The sequence below is a fragment of the Artemia sp. Qi Xiang Cuo genome, chromosome 13 (genome assembly GCF_049724085.1).
Source record: "Artemia sp. Qi Xiang Cuo chromosome 13, ASM4972408v1, whole genome shotgun sequence".
NCBI lineage: Eukaryota > Metazoa > Arthropoda > Branchiopoda > Anostraca > Artemiidae > Artemia > Artemia sp. Qi Xiang Cuo.
Window position 1 is genome coordinate 47,872,510 of NC_142806.1, and position 23,472 is coordinate 47,895,981.

The following is a 23,472-nucleotide window of genomic DNA, read 5'->3' on the forward strand; positions in this document are numbered from 1 at the left end:
AAACTCTAAGATAAGACTCTAACCTAAAACTCTAAACTCTTAACTAAAACTAAAGTAAACTTCAACTCTAAATAAAACTAAGCTAAGACTCTAGGCTAAAGAAAAAACTTGAAAAATGTTGGATAATTTCTAAGTGTAAGAAATTCAGTCCGAAAAAACTTTAAAAAAAATCAAAAAGGGAGGAAGGGAGGGGGGATCGGGGGCTTTTGGGGGCGCGGGGGGCCTTTGGAGGCCCGGGGGCCTTTGGGGGCGCTGGGGGGCCCCAGGGAGCCCTTTGGGGGAATCAGGGGGCCCTTCGGGGGCATCAGGGGTGCCCTTTTGGGGCACTTGGGGCCCTGGGAGCTCTTTGGGGTTGGGTTTGGGGTAGGGGACCTTACAACACTGTTCAAATGGAACTTGTGTATTATAACGACCATAGAGTTTCACCCCAAATCATCTTCTAAATCATCTTCTAAAATCATCTTCTAAAATGTATCAAACTGTATCTCCCAAACTTTTTTCTAAAATGTCTCAAACTGTTTCGCCTAAATAATCCCTAAACGTAATTTCTGCGTGTTCCTTTTGTTTTGGCATCCCTGCACTTTCACATTTGAAATTCCTAGGAAACCATTTCCTGCGTTATTCTCTTCATCTATAAGATGTTCCTAGCTAAATTATTATAGTTTTGATAGAATATCAATTTATCACTCAAACCTAAGCATCGGAGAAGTCATATTTAAAAATAGAATATTAATTTATCTCTGTCACGTAAGATCAGAGAAGCCATATTTAAAAATAGAATGTATATCTCCTTAGAATCCTGTATAATTCCTAGGAAACAAGTGATGTCATTTCTAATTCCCCTTTCGTAGGTCAATAATTCCCCTCGATTATGCAAATCAATTTCTCAGAAATTCTGTCCCCTTCTTTTATGTAATCAAATTCTCAGAAATCCACTTCCCACTCTTGTCCTAGATCAATATATCTCTTCCCGTTAATGCGCATGTGCAAACTTCACTCCGGAGACAATACACTTGGACGAACAACAACAAATCAATTGACCTTGAAAGAGGTGTCATTGACTCCATTAGAATCAATAAACCATGAAAATACATCAAAGTGAGAAAAATCCTTTTTTTTCATTCTTAGTGACAAAAACCATAAAAACATGCATAAATTATGTAGGCCCGGGAACTCATGACCCCTCCCTACTAACAAAAGGAATCGGAGACCAATTTTACGTAGTATTTACCAACAGGGTTGCCTATGAAGGTTGAAGGTGAAGCTTATAAACAGCTAATAAAGGGGATCAGAGACAAAACTTGACACTGCTAACCCAAATGGATCAGAAATGGAGCATATACTGTTAACCCACTGCAGATACTGTCAACCCAGTGGGTCAGAAATGGAGCATACATGTTGTTAGCCAAAGGAGTCGGGGACAAAATGTAAAATTTTTTTCCTGTCAGGGACAAACAATTTCGCAATTTTTTTTTATTATGTCATATATTATTAGGCACAGTAGAACTTCAATTATTCTAATCGATTGAGACCCGCACCCAATCGGATTAGGAAAAGTGGAGATAATTGAATGTTTTCCAAACAGTCCGTGGACTCGCTTTAATAGTAATCAAAACTCTAGAAAAGGATTTTGATAACAGTACACAAGCTACATTAAAATAATCAGCATGTAATGGTGATTCTAGGCATTAGAAAAACATAAGACATATTTGATGCGTAATATGCCCAAGAATTACGCAAAAGAAAGTTTAAAGCTACTAATCAAAAGTTTGTAACCTGAGAAAATGTCCCTAATTTTCAAAAAAAGGGCAAAAAATCCTCGAAAAGGGAAGGGACCTTAACAAAAACTATACTATCAAATTCTACGTATTAGAGAACCCTACTGTAGAGGTTTTAAGTCCTTATCTACCAAAGTAGGAATTTTTTTCGAGAAGGATAATTATGGATACTTATTCATTTGTTTCGTCTGTTTTTTTTTCTAAGGCAGAGCTTATCCAATAAAACGAACAGGTAAAGTTCACTGTATACTTGCACATTTTCTAATAGGTTGTTGACCAATCGATTCCCTTAATGGAGGAGAGTGCTTAAGCCCCTGAAGAGTATGTCCTGTCTATTGACTTTTCTACAAGAGGTGCTTCGCATGAATTGAATGCACATTCTAACGGTTACGGAATTAACATCTGATTTTGAGAGGGTGGTAGCCCTTCTTATTTTTACGGCAGCACTGGGGATGGTATTAAAACGGACATAAATTAATTAAAAAAAGTTTTTCCTTGAAAGTAAAGTAAAGAGTGGCACTAAAATTGGAAACAAATAGAAATTATCCCGCAAGTTAGGGAGTGGCAGCCCTTATACCATTGCTCTTTACGCTTGACTTTACGCTAAAAATATCGTTATCCACGTATATATGACGGTAAAAATATTATTATATTCTTCATTTCGCCTCAAACGAAGTTTTTAGTTTTTGCACAGTCGAAGAAGTGCAAAAGATATTCAGATTCTCTGTCTCTACTGGAGTTTTGAGAAATTTTCATTGGGGACTAAATCTCATTTACTATAGATCTTTGTTTGCGTGTTGCGTAGAACCGCCTTTAACATGACGCTTAACAGAACACTTAATCGTTATATAATGATGCAACAAAGTAATATTTCAAATTCTTGTAATAACCAGTGTAAATCACAGTTTGATGGAGAGTCAGAGGCTGGGAAGAAGGAATTAATTCACGTTAAGAACCCTCATCTTGAGCGGATGCCTAGTGATACATTGTACCACATTCATTTAGATACGGAGTCTCAGGATCTACACGCATTATTTGGTGATGTTCAGTTTGTTTGCATGGGTGGCACGCCAGCTCGCATGAAAGAGTTTGCGTATTTCATCATGAAGGAGATAGGGTATAGTCTGCCAACCGGTACTACTCTTTTAGATATTTCAAAGCCAGGGAACAGAAACTCAATGTTTAATGTTGGACTTGTACTTTCATTGAGTCATGGGATGGGTGTCCCATCTATTGGTATTTTGCTTCATGAGATGATTAAGCTTATGTACCATGCACAAGTAAAGGATCCAGTTTTCTTCAGGATAGGAACCTGTGGAGGAATTGGTATTGACGGTGGAAACATTGTGATAACTAGTGAAGCTTTGAATGGATATAGTGAGCCTAATTTTGACCTTCCTGTGCTTGGTAAGAAAATGAGTCGCCCATCAAAACTTGACTCCAACTTAGCCGCGGACTTAAAGAATCTTGTAAGACCTGAAGATGCATGGGACACAACCATAGGGAAGACAATGTGCGCTGATGACTTTTACGAAGGCCAAGGAAGACTGGATGGGGCTTTCTGTGAATATAGTGAGGCTGATAAGATTGCATATTTGACTAAACTTCATCAGAATGGTGTTCGAAATATTGAAATGGAGGCAGTTATTTTTGGAGCACTAACTCACCATGCTGGTATTCGAGCGGCCATCGTTTGTGTAACCTTGCTTAACAGATTAAATGGTGACCAAATAAATTCTACAAAAGAAGAACGAGAAGAATGGCAAACCAGACCTCAAAAATTAGTATCTAGATATATTAAAAATCATCTTAATTCATCCTTCTAGATGCGGTAAACTTTTATTAGTCTTTGGAAAAGTACATAATATGTACTTTTCAAGACTATTGAGATATTTTAACCCATTCTTAGATTTTAATATAAATTATGTACCGGGTGGGAAACCAGAAGCTTTGTGTTGCCTTAAGAAACTCGGCCTTTCCAATATATTTATCCAAAAGAAAGGAAACTTTAAACTGGATCGAAGTATGATTTTTTTGTTTCGATATGATACAATTTATAGGGTTTCCAGACTAATTTTTGGTAACTCTGGACCGTGTTGGTCTTTGTCTAGTTGCATCTACCTGTACAACCACGACATAACTGTACCAGCGTTCAGTTTTATACGTAAACCCTTAAAGTATGGCATCATCTTGTAAATGCAACCGCATTCTTTTGTAAAAAAGTAATTTTATTTAATTTTTTTTAATTATATTGTCAAAAGATAAGTGTGTTTGTTCAATTATGAAAACTTTAGCGTGAAGAGTGAGGGTTGAGGAAGGGGCAGCTTCCCTCATCACGGAATAATTTCTGTTTGTTTCATGTTGTTTTGTTGCTCCATATTTTCGGTTGAATAAAAAGCTTGTTATCCTTTATCCAAGTTCTGACTCTTTTTACAAATGACCAAAAACGTACAAAACGGACGTGGAGAAATAACTTCTAAAAATAAAGAATTTTCACTACTGACAATTTATTTTAACAGTCAGTCTTGGATTTATAGAACTTTTGATGCTTTCAAATCTGAAATTTTTTTTATGATCCAGACCTTTAAATAAACTGGTATGATTTTTTTTATTGCTAAGGAATAAAATTATAAAAAATAAATTAGTAAAATTTCGATTATTTTTCAAAGATCACTTGTGCCAAAATTTATTTTCCTGATATGTTTGGTAAAAGAGTAAAATCTGTTTTCATAGTCTATGAAAATTAAAATTTCATTTGATGCAGTGTAGCGCAGGCAAATATGGCACCATACCCCAGAGAATCAACTTTTCAAAAGATGCTATTATTATATTATTTTGTCAGAAGATAAGTGTGTTGCATAGTCATGCATATGAGGATTCATTTTAATATTTGAGTCACTATAGGCTGGAGTTCGTTCTTTACTATAAATTTTATTTTTACTGTGTCTTTAACTATAAATAACGCTTCGACCATTATCATTGAGTCTTCTTGACACTTTATTCAAATAATAACTTAGTTCTTTGTACGAACCCTCGACTTTTTGCGTATTACTTGGCTGCATAATCTTGATTTTTGATGCTGCCTTGTATACATTTGTACGTCATTTAAGGTTGTAGCCTACGTTTATGTCGTCATTTCTCATTTTGTATAAGAAAATGTAGTTTTTTGTCGAAAAACCTTTTATTTTAAATATTAATTTTTGTTAATTACTAAATCGACTAGATGTAAAAATTTCCTTTAACATGGGCCCCTGAACAGCTTTTTCTAATGTTCCAGTGGCCTTCTAGCTGCGGAGAAGGATAAAACGGAAAAAAAAGATGCTTCCCATGCAAAAAAGTGATTTTCCTTGTTGTTCAAGGCAATGGATTTCCCTTGTTGTTCAATCCAAGGGACCATAAGTGTCCTAGATAGGGTTTTCGGCCCATTAGATAATTGTAATGGCGTGCTTTTTGTTTCGATCTGACACTATTTTTAGGGGTGTATCAAGCTATTGTCTTTTATATACTATGGATCCTGATCGTCTTTTACTACCGCTGCATCCACTTAGCTACCGCTGCATCCACGATTACTGCTACAACTATAACCATGATTCATAGCAGGTCACACCGGGGGGGGGGTATTACTTCTGTTGAGATTAAACCAAGGAATTATTAGAATAATTTAGGTGTGGATATGTGTTCATCAATATTCTAATTGATTTTTTGTTTATTATGATTGCTTTTTTACTTACTGTTTTTCGTGTTACATAATTAGCAATTGTTGTTTCTGATCATATCCATATGGATCCATAAGTGCCGGGGTCATACATTGGTCTCCAAAGTCCCTAATGGTATCTAATATCACATTGGTCCCAAAAAAGTCCCTATATTCAGAAAAAGCCCCTATATTCAGAAAAAGTCCCTATTTTGCTGTTTATTTTTTTTTAGCTAGCCAAAAAATTTCCTTCTTGATTTACTGTATATCATTGCTATTTAATAGGCTTGTTATTGTTTGCTCTGTTGCTTTTTTATCATGGCATCAGAGGGTAGTTTAGAGGGTAGTTTCTCTTGAATGATAAATTTGAAATGTATAGTCACGTTTACTCTGGAATGTTCTGATTCAATGCAGGCGTATTTAGAAGGAAAAAGTGGTCTTTGAATTAAAATATTAAAGGTCAACATTTTAAGTCGAACGTGGTAGGCCTAATAGACTATCTACAGTCAGGAACACAGCATTTCTTCTATCTTCAAAAAGATTTTGGAGTTTCCTTTAATATGTTGGTAATTCGAAATGAATCATCACTAAAGCAACTATGGTTTCAATCTCACTTGCATTCATGACGGTTCAATAGTATATTACCGCCGTATCATATGAAGTTTTGGCATTTCTTTGAGGAGTTAGATCAAATCATGATCTTGTTTGACTTGGTGATGATTCATATGGAATTACGGCCATATTAAAAGAAAATATTTATTTATTTATTTCCCGTCAAAAAAAGGTACAAAAGACGGAGTATCACTGAAAAAGAAAAAACACACACAAAAAACAAATTACAACACATTACACATAATCGAACAAATTACAAAGACGAGAAACAAAAACTCTATTATACACTGCACTGCAGGTACGTAAGAAATTTTACTTTTTAAACTCCCCCCAATCAGAAATTTTACTTTTTCTAGTTGCCCCGCCAATCACTTTCGACTATTAAAAAGGGTACTAGCCCTTTGAATTTCCAATCGGATGAGTCTTTTTGAAGTTTTTACGACAAAGATTTCTATAGAAACCTTAGATGCCCCCAGGGCATAATTTAAAACACGTGCCGTGAGGGCTGGGGGGGGGGGGGTGTATCTTCCTAAAAAACATAATTTCTATCTAGAAATCAACTACGTAGAACAAAATTGCTATCTCAAAATTTTGATTGGATGTTTTTGGGGAAATGGTGGGCGTGGAAGGGATGTTAGTTGCCTTACAGTCACCTTTGACCATGGCACTAGAACTCTCGATTTCCAATCGAATGGGCTCCCTTTGAAGTTTATACGACGACCCTTTCTATATGAAGTACCTCTGGGAAAAAATAAATAATAAAACATTGGAGCCGTATGGCCTTTACTATAGGCAACGAAATAGCGTTGCCTCTGATAAGTTCTATATAGTCAGAATCAGCATAAAATTGAGGTTTGGTGATTTATACATTATATGTGTCTCTTAAGAGTTTCGTTTACTATTGGCACGAAATATAATTTTTAAAATAAAATAGATTTTTTTTGTCACGTTTTATTTACAATTTGATGCCATGAACTGTTTAATAGGAATTTTTTCTCTTGAAATTGGACCGTAATTCTAAGAAAAAAACAAAAATTTAAATAAAACAAAAAACTCCCTTTGAAAAGAGAGCCAACTCTTGCTGTGTTTTCAGGGTTGCCACTACCGGTGCCATATCCAAGAAATATAAAACTTTCCCTCCACGTATTGTGTTTCATCCGATTTAGCAAATTTGGTGACCTTTTAGCTATTTTTCTTCAGAAATGGTGCTCTCTACTCCGTGTTTTTTTTGTACTTTTCTTAAATTTTTAAGCAATCTAAATTTTAACCTTATAACCTTACAGATGTCACCGTGGAACAATCCAGCGAATATGTCTCTAATTTAAGTTGACTTTAATTGGAGTTTACTATTAGCTTGTGTATATTTATTTTCAAATTCTCTGTAGAAGATTTTCTTAAGTTTTGCTTAGTCTAATTTTTACTATTTATCTCTGCAAAGGATTAATTTCAAATAGTATTTCTTAATACTTAAGAAATACGTTTAAGAATCCAAAATCAACTAACCCTTTTATAGAAATTGCCTAAAGCGTGCTCAAAGGCTAAGTTTTAATGCGTGCCAAACCGTAGGTTTCAATGTGTCATATTACTATGGTAACAAGACCCAAAGGTGGGGCCATGGGTATTCCCCATAATTACTTGTATTTCTTATTTGAAAAAAAAAGAATTGGACAACTCAAATTTAGGGAAGTCAATGGGGGTCTCGCCACCTACATTAGAAACAGCTTTCCATGAATGTGCCTTGCATAATGTATCTTTCAAGAGAAGTAACATGTATGTGACGTCAATCTTACAACATGAATAAAATATGATCGATGATGTAAATATAGACGGTGTCTATTTAAGATGTTTGATATATATGGAGTTTATGGATAAAAAGCGGTTAAACTTACAAAAGTTTAAGAGAAAAAAAAATGGTTTTAATTTAAATAAAATTTAAAAGATTTTGTTTTTGTGTTTTATTATTATTTTTTTCCATTTAAGTTTTTTTGTCGCTGAAAAAGGCTCCCGGACGTGGAGCTGAAATATTCGGATTTTTTATTATTTAAAGTTATGTTATTGCTTTTTTTGCTTTTGTTTCACTGCTTTGTTTAAACTAAATCCGTTTTTTCTCTCTTAAATTTTCTCTTGAAAATTGTTTTTTATCTCTTGTAAGTTTTGCAATGTGGTCTAAGACATTATTTAGCGGTTAAAACTTATTCTTTGTTGTGAACCAACGCTGATTTAAAAAGTCAAAACGGAGAAAATCTACAGCATTAACTACTTAAAAAAAAAAAAAAAAAAGACCCAATAATAGTGTCTGCATATCGAATCCCATGATATCTTAGATTTATCTGTTCAGAAGCTCAGCTTTTGTATATATTATAAAATAAACCAAAGGTAGTTTAATTTTATTTTAGACCTCTCCAGAAGTGATTGTCAAACACGGGCGTCGACATCCGCGTCGGAGGTTAGCAGGAAATAAACGAGATGAACCGTCCATTGTTAATAAACTTCTCTGTTCACCGACTGAACTAATTACTTTGTGCCTTCTTGCTCGAAGTCAATCGCAGACATGTGACATACTTAAGATGTGGAATCTCTGGGACACAGTTGAAGGCCAGGAAGTTGTATTCTCAAAAGGATTTGAGGACTTGAGACATAAATTGATATCATTTGATAAAAGTGCTGTATTGCGGGCTGTTAATAGTCCTGTGAAGTTTTCACCGAAATGAAATTCTCCAGGGTTGCTGAAGGTAACATTTTTTTTGCTCTTTCTTCCAGTTTTTTTTCCCCAGAAGAAAGGTCCAAACAAAATATGCAAAAACTAAATGAAGGGCTATGCTGGACTTCGTAAAACAAGAAAAAAGAAGGAGCCAATCTCTGAAGGATCTTTCTTCTCTGAAGGAAGAAAAAGAAACAAAGGTTTCCTCATGTTTTACACCAGTTTATGGTTGAATGAGCCCAACGAAAAAAAATAGCTAAAAAATGGTTATTACAGGCGGAACCTCAATTGTTTGAATATCAGGATTCAAGATTCTATTGAAAGTACAAAAAATAAACAAATCAAAAATTAGCAGTAGAGCCAATAGAAAGCTGTATCTAAAGAGTAGAAACCTAAATAGATAAAGATATATTCTTCCAAAAACATCTACACAAACAATAATAAAAAAACTCGGATGAGATGTATGAAACAAGAGGCTACCCCTGTGTGGTAAAAATACAAGACCACAGAAATAAGATTGGATAAAACTAGATATTCTTAGCCTCAAAGGCAAAACTATGTTCTATAAATGTTTTCTTCGTAGAATATTTTGAATTTTATAATTTACTGGTCAGTTTGCACTTAGTTACTATGAAAAGGATCGAAATATTACTGATCATCTAGATGTTTAAGAATTCACTAGAGGGAGTCGAGTCTATGGGCTTTTCAGATATTTCTATGGACAAGCTCCTTTAATATTTTTAAGAAAATAGTTGAGCTAAGTAAATGAAATTTTCAAAGATTTTCATGAATGGATATTTCAGCTGATTTCGCATGAAGTTCAGTTCACCCGGCTCTGCTGCCGTCTTTAGAATATTAGAGAAAATTTGTCCAGAAAACGATTTATGAGGGAGAGAGTTTACCAGAAAATAATAATAATAATTTATTTGAACCCTCTATACATAAAAAAAAAACACTTATCATCGCAAACACTAAAAACTACAATAACAATGACTCACAAATGATTAATACACCCCAATGGAAAAGCTTTGACTGAATCAGATCGCTGTCTGAATCTGCTTTCTAAAACATCCATCTTGTCACATATCTAAAAAAAAACCGTAACGTTTGGAGTTTACCTTAATGTGTACCTTAAAAGTGGAATATCTGAGACTGGGTATCGCAATTCCAAAATTAGTATCAAGTCTTTAAATCTACCTGGCCTGTGACCTTGGTTTCCCCTGTGCCACTAAAAGGACGACCAATCTGGACCAGGGGCGTTTGGACCGAACCGCCAGTCATCCACCACATGTGTTACTGCCTTTACATCTTTTTACTGTTTTTGGGCCACCGTGTTGATGTACTTCCAGTCCCACTGGTAAGTGTAACGCACTACATGTTTCGGTCTTCCTCTGCTTCGGGCTTTGCCTGGCTACCGCTCCAGTACGGTTCTGAAGAGTGTATCTTCCGCTGCTCGTAAAAACGGGTAACATCTCCTGAGCAGTGCCATCTTCGCTGGGGTAAAATACCTCTTACTACGGGCTTGCGCGATATAGAACATACTTTCCGGTTTGCAATGTCGTTTCCAGTTAATGTTCAAAATCCCGAAAATACAGTTGTTTTTGAAAATATTGATTTTACTGGAATTAGGGTTTGTACCTGAAAGCGCCAGTTGATCCGCTGTGAAGCGTTATAAACGAAACTACTTACCTAATTTACTTAGTTTTACTTATCTACCTTACTTTTTCAAACATGACTTAGACAGTTTTGGTGACACGGCTGTTGTAACTTAAGCTTATTTTATTGTCTTTCAAGGATTTGTAACTGTCAACTGAATCATTATTTTATTATTATTTTTTTTTTTAATCTGCTTCATTTCTCAAGTATGTATGTATGTTTGTATTGGATTAACGACGCTTCTTGACTACTAAGGTCCTTACGTCGGCCCCGCAGTGTGCTGCTACAGCTGAATTACAGCTATGGGTGCCGCATTACCAAGCTGAAATCAAATCTTCATTTCTCAAGTAAGACCCAAATGTGGAATACTTTGAAAGGGTTGCCATTTTAAATTTTGAAGTAACTGTTAGTGCCTCCATGAAGCACTGGGTGACTCTGGAGTTCGCGATTTTGAACCCTGCAAATTCAATGACATCTGTCAAAAACATTACAGCTGAATAATGTTTTTTTTTTCTTTTTTTTTTTATTATTTGGATATTTAACACTGCTGAGATGAATGGAGTCTCCCAAATATGAAAATTTAAAAAACAACAAATAATGAGGAATTTGGTTACTGATGTTTTTTCAATTACAATATGGATAGCATTTCAAAACTAATTTTATGAGTGAGAGTAATTTTAAAGTGATACATTTTGAGAGTGACAACTTTGACGACAAGGCCGTTTTCGGTTGCCAAACTACTAAAGCCTTAATACTTTCATGGGTGAAGGTTCTCACCTTCCATTGAAGCTGATTTTATATTAAAGCCAGTGATTTACTTTTATCAATCAAAAATAATCAGTATCATTTGCCAACGAAACAGCAATTATAGTCATGGCCGAAGCCAGACTAAATGCAAATTGTTTTTAAAGAAAAAAATAAAGAAACGCACTGGTCATTGCTGGTAAAGACACAAAAGACACAATAGAAGACACAAAAGAATTCATATGCGATTTGTCCTTCATTTTCGTGGCACCAGTTGGTTTTTGTCACGGGTTTTAGTACTGATATGGGAAGGTGGAAGGAGGAGATGATGTCTTTTGGGACAAAGGCTGGACTCTCCTAACTAGTCTATAAAGCCTGCGGGCCAAGAAAAAAGAAACTAAAATCAGATATTTAAAGTCTTAATAACCCATAAGCCATTATTTCGTCATCAGCATAAATGCTCATCGATTTTAGTTAGTTGCTATGTTAACTTGGTTTGATTGAAAATCATCTTTATTTATAAAAGCGAGCCATAACTGTAATTTAAAGGGAAGAGGGGGGGGGGAAGGCGAGGACACATCTTCCCCTAACGTGTTTCTGTTTGGTCATTCGATAAAAACATTGAGGCCATAAATTGTAATGCTTTGGTATCGCGAAATAATAGTTTTTTTTTTAGCATTAGTAACCCAATTTTGTTTTTGTAAATATAGCCTACAGTCAAGTCACTTCTGAAACACGATGTGTGGTATCCAAAGTCGGCCCTATTACTTAGTTGTTTTTCTTTTCTTTTCATTTTTAAGTCTGCAAACTTCTTATTTTTCTGTGTTTTGTTTTTGTTTGTTTTTGTAGGGTGGCTAGCCTTATTTAATTGATTGACTTTCGATATCGTCATGGCCAAAAGGCAAGGATCTAGTGCTCATCGTTTCGTAGGTTCGAATCCTGTTGATAGCTAATGTTTTATAACATTTATACTTCCTGTATTGCTGCCTATGTGATTACTATATTACACAAATAAGGCGAATAAATAAATGTGTGTCTTCTTTTTTGCTATTATTTAAGGAGTGTATATGCTGAGTTTCATCTTTACCATTCCTATCTTCTTTAATTGCTTATGGTCTTCGATTGGCAGCTAGGTCAAGCTTAGGATCCTCTGCAATCCCAAATCTAGTTGAAGATCTAGTAAGTAATGGTCCTTATAGTGAGGTGCTAAGTGTGATCGATGACATCATTCATGTCAGGCAATTTGTTGCTGTTGATCTCGCTGTTTCTGGCAGTCTACATTTCCCATGCGTGCATACATTACTGAATATGGTGGACACTGAATCAATTGAGGTCAAGGTGAGTTTGAGTAGGTGATTTCATAGTAATTCAGTGTAAGTTTATATTGACAATCGCGATTATATTCGAAGGCTTTCAAGCAAAATCAGACCTTTTGTAAAATTAACTTTTGTTATTTATAAAAGCACGTAGAATAAAAACTAGCTCTCAAATGAGCCTTAAACATCTCTTTATAATGTTTCTACTAGTGGCACCTACTAGTGGCAACGAAGAAAAAAGATAAGGGACACATAACTGATTCCCATGCAAAAAAGTTATTTTCCTTGTTGCACAAGCGGAGGGGGGGGGGCTGCAATTCTTCTACTTCTGGTTTTGGCTATGGTGATTCTAATGGTGCAGTCTTCATTTCAATCTGAGACCATTACCAGGGGGTTCCAGCAATCAGCACCAGGGGCCGTACCCAGGGGGGTAGGGGCTGACCCCCCCCCCCGAAATGTTTGTCTGACTCGTAAAAACGTAACAAAAATGGGTATAAACAAATTTTTATGTTTATTTTGAGGGCTTTTTGTGTACCCCCCCCCCTCCAAAAAAAAAAAATCCTTTAGTAAAACACCATCCGAAAAAAAAATCCTGGGTACGGCCTTGGGTTCCAGACTACTTCTCGAAATTTCCATAAATTTGTTTTCGCAATCAACTTTTACCTATAAGAGTAACAGTTACTATTCCTGAGTCAGCTGCAAATGGAAATTTTTCCTCATTTAATAGTAGTTTTTATTCGTTTTTTTTAAATACGATTTACATTTTAGTTTTTTTTGTACTGAGCTTGCCTCGTACTAGGTTGTGTGTGACGTCGCAACCATGATCCTTTAGTAAATCTAAACAAAAATCGCCGTATAAAGCATACTATGCTTCTATGGATTCATCACCCTCTTTCGCTAATGCTTTAGAATAAAAATCGCTTGAGATATATATTCACTAATATATTGCCCAGAAAGATCTTAAATTTAATCTTAGTCGATGAATCTGTCAACCTAAATAATTTGTAATCTGTCAACCTAATTTCAATCAAGAATCTGTCAACCTAAATAAAAATCAAAGGTGTTTTGGCCAATACATGGATAATTCCTTTTTCATCCATGTCCGTACCACTTAATACTATCAATAGAAGGTGAAGCGAGTTGGGGCAGAAAGCCTCCATCCCATCAAATTAATAGCGATAAACTATGAAGAGGAAAGAAATTATAGAGAGATATTGAGATGTAGTAGGAAAAGGAAGGAGATTGAAAAGCAAGAGAGAATGCAAACTAGCCAAGAAACAGCAATTAGATTAAAATATCAAAAATTAGCGAAAACACTGGAAAGGCTTGAATAAAAGCATGTAAAAACAATTTATATTGAAACTGGTGGTACAGAATATCCGAATGGGATAAAACTCATGGTCGTGAAATTTATAGCCGCCGAGACCTTTACGAAATTGTCGATTTCAATTAACTGTCCAATCATTACTACGCTTAAAGTAGTGCTTCAGTATTGAAAACAATATTAAACTCAGTTGTAAGGGGTTTACAGTACAAATCAGTCTCATAATTTATTTGAGATACCTTTTTTGAGGCGAGAAGCTATGTCGAAATATAGGTTAAAATCAAGATTGCCTTCACTTTTTCGTTTGCTTTTTAATATATTTTAGTTTTTGAGTTTATGGGATTGTGATTTGTAATTACAGTTTTTACTTGTATTTTATCTCTCTTTTTCTTGTTTTTTCTATCCATTATTTTTCTATCATGTTCCAAACTAATAATTTCCAAATAAAAACTAATTCTTTTTGTATTTAGGTAAATCCAGTATACCTGCGACAGTGGTTTAATCATGTTCAAGATTTAAAATACCTGGCTTCAAAATTGCTGGAAAACAGAGATTCATTGGACTTTCAAGCTCCGTTTGGACTTCCATCATCTTCATCACTACTCACCAGAACTTATTCTAAAGATCCGAAAGCTGTTATAAATCACTTTCAGTTACGCGTTAAAATCTAAAATCTACTAAGTGACCTTGAAAAGGATTCAACTCTCAAAATGCAACTCGACACCTTGGATAAACTTTCAAAATTATTTCCTGACGGTACAGTCAGGGGATTGGCTGTATTTCTTAGAACTTTGTATGATACGTTACTGCCTTATGGTGTAGACTGGAAGACATTAAATGATATGATTGAACAATCTCCACAAACAATTATATCTTCAATATTTTTGAAAATAACTGAAGAGAAAATTCAGAATTTTGAAAATGATCTGTCTAATATTGATATTAGTTTACCCCATTCTTTAAGCAATTCGGCTGCTCCTGGACTGAAATTAAAAGAACGTGCTGCCTTTTGTGGCTGCACTAAGGATACGTGTGAAGTCGATCAAAAAATTATGAATTACTTAAGCTCTGAGAATGCTATCTGTGTATATTTTGTAAGATTATTTCATGGGATGGTGGATGATGTACCTGATTATTTAGTATCTTATGCTAAGCCGAGGAGAACGCAGAGGTTGACGGGAAAACCTGAAGGTTTGGTTGTTTGTCTAAGAGTAGTTCTTGAGAGGTTCCAGAAGCTTATTGATGAAGGAAAAACAGATGCTGCGATATCTCTTGCTGCTTTAACTCAGCCACCTTTTCTGGAGTTTCCTGAAATAAAAGATTTTCTTCAATCACAAAGGCAAAATTTGGATGAAATTAAAGAAGGTAAGAACGATAAAATTAGTTACAAGAAACTAATTAAATGATGGAACGATTGATTATTCAGCTGCTAAGTACAAAAAATCTATAATGCTAATAATGGACAGAAGTGGCAAAGAATATACATTTCTTGATTATGATTATGCACCAATCACCTGGTGGCAGGGGTGAATCCAGGATTTTGTGACGGGAAATTGGAGATGGGGACTAAGTTTTAGTAATTTTTATTTTTGTATTGACAAGCTCATAGAAGGGAGGGAGGGAATTACGCTTCAGGTTAGATCTGCAACTTTTCAATTTTCTCATGCATGTTTATAAAACTTTTGTGACTATCTTGACAGATTGGTACAAATATGACAACTACACGAAAGTAAACTACTTCTTCGTTAAGGGGGGGGGGGATTACCCCCCTCCCTTAGTTCTATCATTTTCTGGCGGTAAAAGTTTTGCTTATGTTTTTGTGTTTGCTTTTGAGCTGAAGACTAAACAGTGTGTTTAAATACCTTTTTGTCTGGATTTTATATAATTGTCTTCTAAAATAATATGGTAGTTGTTTTCAAAAATTATATGCTTGACTTCTTTACAGTTTGACATCAGATGATGCTGAATCTAAATCACAAAAACGAAAAAGATTCTTTTACCTTTATCTTTTTTTTACCTTTTGCTTTTATTTGTAGCCTTTTTAAGTCTTTTCTTTCAAATATTTTGGTATTTTGGACCAAATGGAAAATGTTTTTGAATTTCATTGTTTGGGAGGTTGTCTGCCGCATCATTTTTATGTCAAATTCAAAATTTTAATCATATGCTCTCTAGCAACTTCCTCTTTCGAGTAAAAATGTGTTACTTTTATAAGGCGAAACCCCGGAAATTTTAGCTTAAAACTTTAAGCCTAAAACTTCTAAACTTCCTAAACTATAAATTTTCTTGCTATCCAAATGACCAAATTGTCTGAATAAAATAACTTCAAAAGTAATGAACACGAGAGAAACTGCAACTTTTTTTTTCATCTAGATACTACTCTTACACACATAAATTGTAGAGAAACCCGAAGAAGAACAAAATATGTTTTTTTTTTAATTAACTTTTATTTAATCATTTTGTAGATTGAGTTATTTTCGAAGACCAAACTGGTTTTCCATGACGTACAAATAACAGATCAATAGGGATACCTCAATCTACATCAGCAGATAAACCAAAATAACACAATTAAAGCAATAATATATATACAGTACAAAATAATTACATATTGTTTAGTGTTCTTATCTTTTTGAATGCAGTTACGGAAGCAAATCTCCTTGACTTCCTAGTTTCCGGATCATTGGCTTAATTTGAATGAGAAAGTTCTTTATCAGGCGGGGAGAGGTGTTTTATTCAAAAACCAAGCTTTAAATAGAGATGCCGGGGAATTTGACTTAGATTCAGTTTATGATAATTTACTACGGTCAAGTAAAGTAAAGTTCCTTTCTCTCAATGCTTTTGACCTCTGCCATTTATCTGTAGATGACAGTCACCGTGTTTGTGACCGAAATATCCAGAGATTTGTCAGTGTTTTCACTGTCTAATAAAAGGGCTAACTAATCCTAGGAGATGAAAACGTTTATGAAGCCCATTAATGTCAATCTCAAAAACAAAAATTGTTATTTTGCTTCTTTCTGAGATTTTTTTTTATTATTCTTTTTTGTTCATATACAAATTTAATTGCAGGAGACGAAAAGGACAATGAGCTCATTCCTGACGGGGGGGCATCGGACATGGTGACAAGTCTCCCGCCACAATTCCAAAGTCAGCTGAAGCACTGCCATGATCCAATCCTTATTTATGAAATATTCCTTATGAACGGCCTCTTTCAACAAATTTCTGATACAATTGATACAGTTAAAGCTAATAGCAGTATACCGTTTCTGAAAGAGAAGTTGGACAACCTCTTTCTGGGCTATGCTGAGAAAGCTTTGCTTATTGAGGAAGAAACTATCGGTGCTAAAAGTCAAACAGCTATTTCAAAGGCTTCTTCTGAATCTTACTTTGTTTTGGGATCATCAGGGTCCTTCCAGTCTCCATCCAAGCAGGAGCAAGAAGCTTTCCAGATGCCAGTAACAACACCAACGAAAGAAGAATGGATACCCGATTCTAAGGCAAGTGGTGTTAATTTTTCATCAGATTTTAAGCTGTTGTATAACTAGCACACAGATGCATACAGAAAATATTTTAGGGGAACATTGGGATCTTTCCCCGATCAGGGAATATTCTAACGTCTGCGAGCTATGACTAGTTTTTCTCAAGCTTGTATTTCAGAGCAGATCCTATCGCGTATGTTAACTAGAAATCCCCGCCCCCATACAGTTGGACAAATGCCGTCAAAACCAACGACGAATCAATGCACCTGGATGGGGTGGTGCCAAACCGTCTTATTTGTGTGAAAACTGATTGACTACCCATTGTTTACCCATTACATGGTAAACTTGGGATGAAAATGGCAAATGAAAACAGGTCTTAATTATACAAATCTTAAGAGTAAAGGAGTGTCGTCTAGATACTTAGAGATTTAATTACCTGTCACGTGGAACAGTGTATTACTCTCTAAATTCTAAAATTGCAAGCGACCAAATATTTTTTTTTTTTTATGCCTAGTTGGGGTAGTGATCTCCTTTACAAGCTTAGCTTCTGGATTTTGTTATTTTTGGTTGATGAATAAACCCTTATTTATTTAAAAAAAAAAAAAAAGTTGTGACTACAACTAATTGATATGCATTGTTCTAGTCCCCGTCTTTTTGATTAGATCGGAGCTATAGTTGATCAAATTTAAGAAGATGGTATGGGTTCCTTTGGTTTTATGAAGACAGTAGAGCAGCCGAGTGTAATTAGCTTGAGAGATAGTCTGTTAGCGAGTGGGCTTGAATTGCCATTAAAATAGAAAATATTGGCTATCCTGTGGATTTCATCATAGTTAAGAAATTAGCCTAGCGCTGGAGGTATAGTATTAGAGTGGATGTTATTCAGTTCTAATTGCAATATATCTTATGCAAAAGCTCATATCAAATGCTAATTAAATGTAAATACCCTTAACAAATGCTTTCATGTTTAAAGAGCACTAACCAAGTTCAGTTTTATAGAGGTGCAGGTTCATTGTCCATCTTGTCGCGTTCACTCTTAACGGACCTTGACACTGAACTCTGGTTGTTTGATTTGGTTTAATGGAAACTTGCATAAGGATATATATTTTTAAAAATTTGTGAAAATTCAGAATTCAGTTTCTACAGAATTACCCACAACGCTTCGTCACTTTTCTATTCACGCTTTAAAAAAATTGTTAAAAAAAGCAATGAAATTGCACAAGCCAAATTTGAATCTTATAAAATTATATGAAACTACCCATGGTGTCCATATAAACGTAGACCCATGATGAATCGATATTTCCGTCACTCTATGTTATTTACTGAATGCAAGTTTTTGCCGTATGCAATTATCAGCTTTTGATAGTAGTCGGTTCCAAATTAAAAACAAAATAAAACAAAGAGACGTGAGTTAAAAACCAGCAAAAATGAGCTAAAAATGTAAGTCATCAAACAGCTGATTGAGGCGTAGTTGTCTTTCACAATCGACAGAATGTTGAAGTTTGGATTTCTTATGGACAAAAGCCTTGTCAAGTTCAATTAGTTAGCTTCGTCTATTTTTTTCATGGTTCAACGTGGCAACGCTGACGAAAATTTGGTGCCATCTGAAAAACCTTATAATTTTGAAACAATCAACCGAAAATTCCGACAAAAAAAAATAATTATGGTTTGCTGGTATAAACAGACCTAAGATGGATTCAGGGGCAAAAATGTTTGTATCTTGATGTACTTGGTAATTTAAAAACGGTGCTTTTACCAAGTTGCTTGTTTTGGACCAGCCGAGTCTAGTTCAGTGTCCGTTACGGTAACGAGGTAATTGGACAAAAGAACAGTTTGGATATTTTTACACCACCGAGCAGCGAATACTTTTTCATTATGTAATCACTAACTTTCAGACTTCTGTATATGGAAATACTATTGCATAGAAATTTAGGAAATATTTGGATCAATATCAGATGAATACCATGCTAGATTTCATTTTTGAAATACCTAACACTGGACAAAAACATTAAATTACCAATTTCTGGCAATGTGTTAGCATTTGCAGGCCTATAAATTGATATTGATTCTACTATCGGGAAAATTCTTCTGGGAAAGCATGATTTGTAGGAACACATAGAATATCAGGGCATAGAGTAAGCCCACTTTTTCTTATTGACGATGTCACGGAACTAGAACTAGCGCTTTTCTATCTTCTAGGAATCTTAATAGCTTATTCCTGATCTAATGAAATTTCAGGGTTAGTGGCCGTTCAGACGCTGGATTCTATCTCAGACTCTGTCCAAGTTTCCCGCTCAGAATTGTTGAAAATCCAAGGTATTTTCAGAAATAGTAAATTCACAATAGTAATTGTCACCTAAATAGGTGTTTTCAGTTCTGAAAATGTTGCTCGATAGTTTCTATTTTCAGCTTTCAACCATTCTGAGCGGGAAACTTGGACAGAGTCTAGGACAGAATCCAGTTTCTGAACGCCCACTTAAAGTTGTGACAAGGTAGCTGCTATTAGTGACAAATCACAGGTTGTACTGGGAATTGAAAAAAATTTGAATGCCTGCAGAATGGTTTTAATTCCTCTACGAATTTTACCATGTTCTCTACATCTACAGCATTAGGTTTGAAAATGTTTCTTGAAATACCTTCTTTCTTAACACATCTTTATATGGTCGTTTCCTTCGAGTTGGCAAAGCCATATTTTGAAACTTACTGATTTTTCGGTCATAATATTTTTTGTATGAAAATGCTAGAATAAGCATTAAAACAAAATAAGTCAACCTTTCACGATAACTCTCAACAATTACAATTGATCCAACGGACTTTAAAAGGTGCAAGTTGTTCTGAGAGGGTTTAAGGTATTCAGGCTAGTAATAAAGCAGAATGTATCCTAAGGTTTGATTATATTCTTTTCGGATAAAGAATGGGATTTAAGTTTTCTTAATTTCAATTGGTTTTAAAAGTAGTATACTGTCATATAGCTATTTTGTCATGAAGCTGTAGTAGCTGTTTTGTCATGAAAGTTACAGTTGATAGTTCAGTTACGTTGTTTAATTTCAAAACCGGTAATCACTGCAGCATTCGTGTTATTATCACCTGAAGGTTTATGAATGAATGAACATGGAACTCGCTGCGGCAGTTCCATATAAAAAAAGTGTTTTCTTAGATGAGAGGCTGTAAATTTCTGGGGTAACAATTAGACTATAAAAAAAATCTATTGGTTATCTTATGAAGCTAAGACAGAAAAGGAAATAATAAATGAAAAATAAAACCAAAAAACGAACAGACACGTGTCTGTTCGTATCATGTACAGTAAACTCCAAAAGGTTAGATTTTTGTTGTTTTTTTTCTTTTTTTGTTTTCCTTTTTTGTTGAGTACTGACGACGACTTGGCGGAGATCCTTGTCGAAATATTTGCTTGTTTTTCGTCTTCATGTTTGGCCACTGGCTGACAAAATCCTTATTTTCTCACCGTTTTTTGGTTTTATTTTTCATTTATTATATCCTTTCCTCTCTTAGCTTCATATATCATGTATAGCCAGTGTGGTCTTAGAAAGTATTGGTTGTCTTAGAGTATTCATTCTTTAGAGTACGTAAGTGTAAAAAACTGAATTTTTTTTTTTGAAAAATTGTCTTTTACTTTAATTCAGTCATTTTTGATTCATAAAATGGGCCCTATAACTTCCCAATTCCAATTTAAAGGGCCCTCTAATAAGTTTTCACGACTACCCCTTCTCAACAAAGTGAAAAGGCACTTGATAAACTGAATAGGAAATTAAAAAAAGTGTTGCTTCGACAATTTTTGGCTGCATGTCATAGCTAAAACCGATTAAAGGCTCATTCTGATATTGAGTATGCTCTCTATACTGAGAGCTTTTTACTATGGGCGTGTTTGTGAAAGGATTCATAATACTCAGAAAGATAATTCAAGAAATGTTAAGTAGCTTGAACAAAATGTTGTCATTTTGCTACGGCTCAATACAAAACTCCATTATTAATGCTACAAAGCATTAATAAGGCAACAGCCAACTATGCAGTATTTTGTAAAATACTATGCAGTATTTTGTAAAATATTTTGTCAAAAATTTGCACTTTTTGAAAAGGTTATCCTAGACCAATGAACCCCCCTCCAAAACAGAATCCTTCCTTTGTCGGGCATAAATAATGACCATGTAAAAAAAAAAGAAAAAAATATAAAAACATTTAGTTGAAATAATTAATTCAAGGTAAAAAAAAACTCATTAAATACAAAATTCTAGAGGCTATCAATATACTTGTCCATACGAGAATGTTAGAATAATAGTAAATTATAAATTTGTCATTTACTTCTGAATTTGTACACGATAATATTGTATTGGACTGTGCTAATTTCTTATCCTTAACTTTTTGATTTTTGACTCATTGAAAAATTCTGAATTATGTTAGGTTTTGAGGTATCTTAAATTGGTCAGCTTAACATTTATGGCAAGCTCAGGCACAATGGACTTTACTAGAAAAAACCACTGCGGTAAAATGGCGGAGAGCACCTAATATAATGATCGGATATTTTAAATCAGAATAGGATGTATCATAATAATAAGATGCATTATTTTCTGGAAAAACGTTGTTCTAACATTTGGATGGCTTACAGCAGCCACCGTCATATTTTAGGGTGAGCAGTATTTTTTTTTACAGGGTAAATAACAGTTTTAAAGGCTTGGAGACCGTGCCTGAACCGGGCAAGGATCAACTAAAGTGTGAAATATTGTATTCTGTTATTAGGATTGACCTTGTTTTATCTTCAAGAACACCTACTTTGTATGCATCTCAAATGAAAAATAGCTTATATCGTTTATTCCTGGATAAGTACGGCACAAGACAGGTCTGTCCTCGGGACAGAAATAAACCTTTATACAGCCTCTGATGAAAATATCAAATTATCTCTTAATTACTGTTTAATTCCTTTCTTTTAGGTCAGGGATTGTATGTGCTATGGGATGGTAGCTTTTTCCTTGTTCAATAGACGTCATCATTGTCGAAGATGCGGAAGAGTAGTTTGTTCGTCGTGTTCCAAACACCGAATAGAAGTAATTATTCTGTGCCTTCATATTTACATCCTTCATAGTCTTGCTGTCTATTATACACGTAGATGTTGTTTTTACAGTGTTACATATATGCAAGGCCGTACCCAGGATTTTTTTTTCCGAGGGGGTTCTACTCATTTTTTTGGGGGGGGGGGGGGGGTACACTAAAAAACCTCAAAAAACGCATACACAATTTGTTTATATCCATTTTCGTTACGATTTTACGAGTCAAAAAACATTTCGGGGGGGGGGGGGGTTCAAACCCCCCCTCTGGGTACGACCTTGCATATATGTCATCTTTATGGATTCAACTCCAAGACATTTTTTTTTTATTAAAAACAAAAACAAGTAGGAAAAATCTCATTTAAAAAGTCAAATTAGTATGAACATAAATTACTATAAATAAATAAATAAAATTTGAAGCGATCTAAAATTACCACAAGTAAGAGTTGAGCAGCCCCCCCCCCTCTCTCTCTCTCTCTCTCAAATGGTTAGACTGTCTGAAACCTTAGGGCTATAGTACAAGCTAAACGCTACAAACTTAGAACTACCATATTACTTAACAAATTACCAATTGACGTTAAAATAAATTTGTTATCAGTTTTCTATACTTTTGAATTAATTGGAATTAATAGGGACGAAAATAAGCTTCGTTTAAAATTGTAAAACGAAAGTTTTCTTGTTTTGAGATGTTGTCAGTTTTTTTTGTTTGTTTTTTTTGGAGGGAGGGGAGGAGGGTGTCTTGAAATTTGATTAGGATTGGTTTTTCTTAAATTTTAGGAGAAAAAAATACTTTTCAAAATTACATATCTTTTTTTAGCAAAACGCGAATGATACAGGGTTCGAGAAGGTGACAGCCCAATTTCTGCTTGTGGTAGTTTCTGCTCGTTTTAAGCCTGACTTTATTATTAATTTTACTCTCCCAAATTTCGTTTAAATTGCTGCACCAACAACGGCTGCTTAAATCTCTATTGCAATTTAAGGTGGCTTAATTCCCACTGTGAAAATTATAGCAAAACATTAGTACTATTTATTAGAAATTAGTTGAGGCTTTTTCATCTGGGTCGAGACAAAATTAAATTGCAAGGCACTTAATTACACCTAGGTGGTTCATTTTTAAGCC

At 34.7% G+C, this 23,472-nt stretch overlaps 1 protein-coding gene and 1 pseudogene across 1 annotated transcript in view; both read left to right on the forward strand.

Moving 5' to 3' along the window:
- The first annotated feature begins 2,629 nt into the window (after window positions 1-2,629).
- Window positions 2,630-8,795, forward strand: LOC148945351 (uridine phosphorylase 1 pseudogene; annotated as a pseudogene).
- A 3,489-nt stretch (window positions 8,796-12,284) lies between these two features.
- Window positions 12,285-23,472, forward strand: part of LOC148945352 (zinc finger FYVE domain-containing protein 26-like) — a 39,112-nt gene continuing 27,924 nt past the window's right edge. Inside the window, exons 1-4 of the mRNA XM_089099016.1 lie at window positions 12,285-12,523; window positions 14,296-15,190; window positions 16,889-17,316; window positions 22,239-22,352. Of these exons, the coding sequence (XP_088955142.1) occupies window positions 14,536-15,190; window positions 16,889-17,316; window positions 22,239-22,352 (1,197 nt within the window). The 5' untranslated portion in view covers window positions 12,285-12,523; window positions 14,296-14,535. The remainder of the gene's footprint in view (window positions 12,524-14,295; window positions 15,191-16,888; window positions 17,317-22,238; window positions 22,353-23,472) is intronic.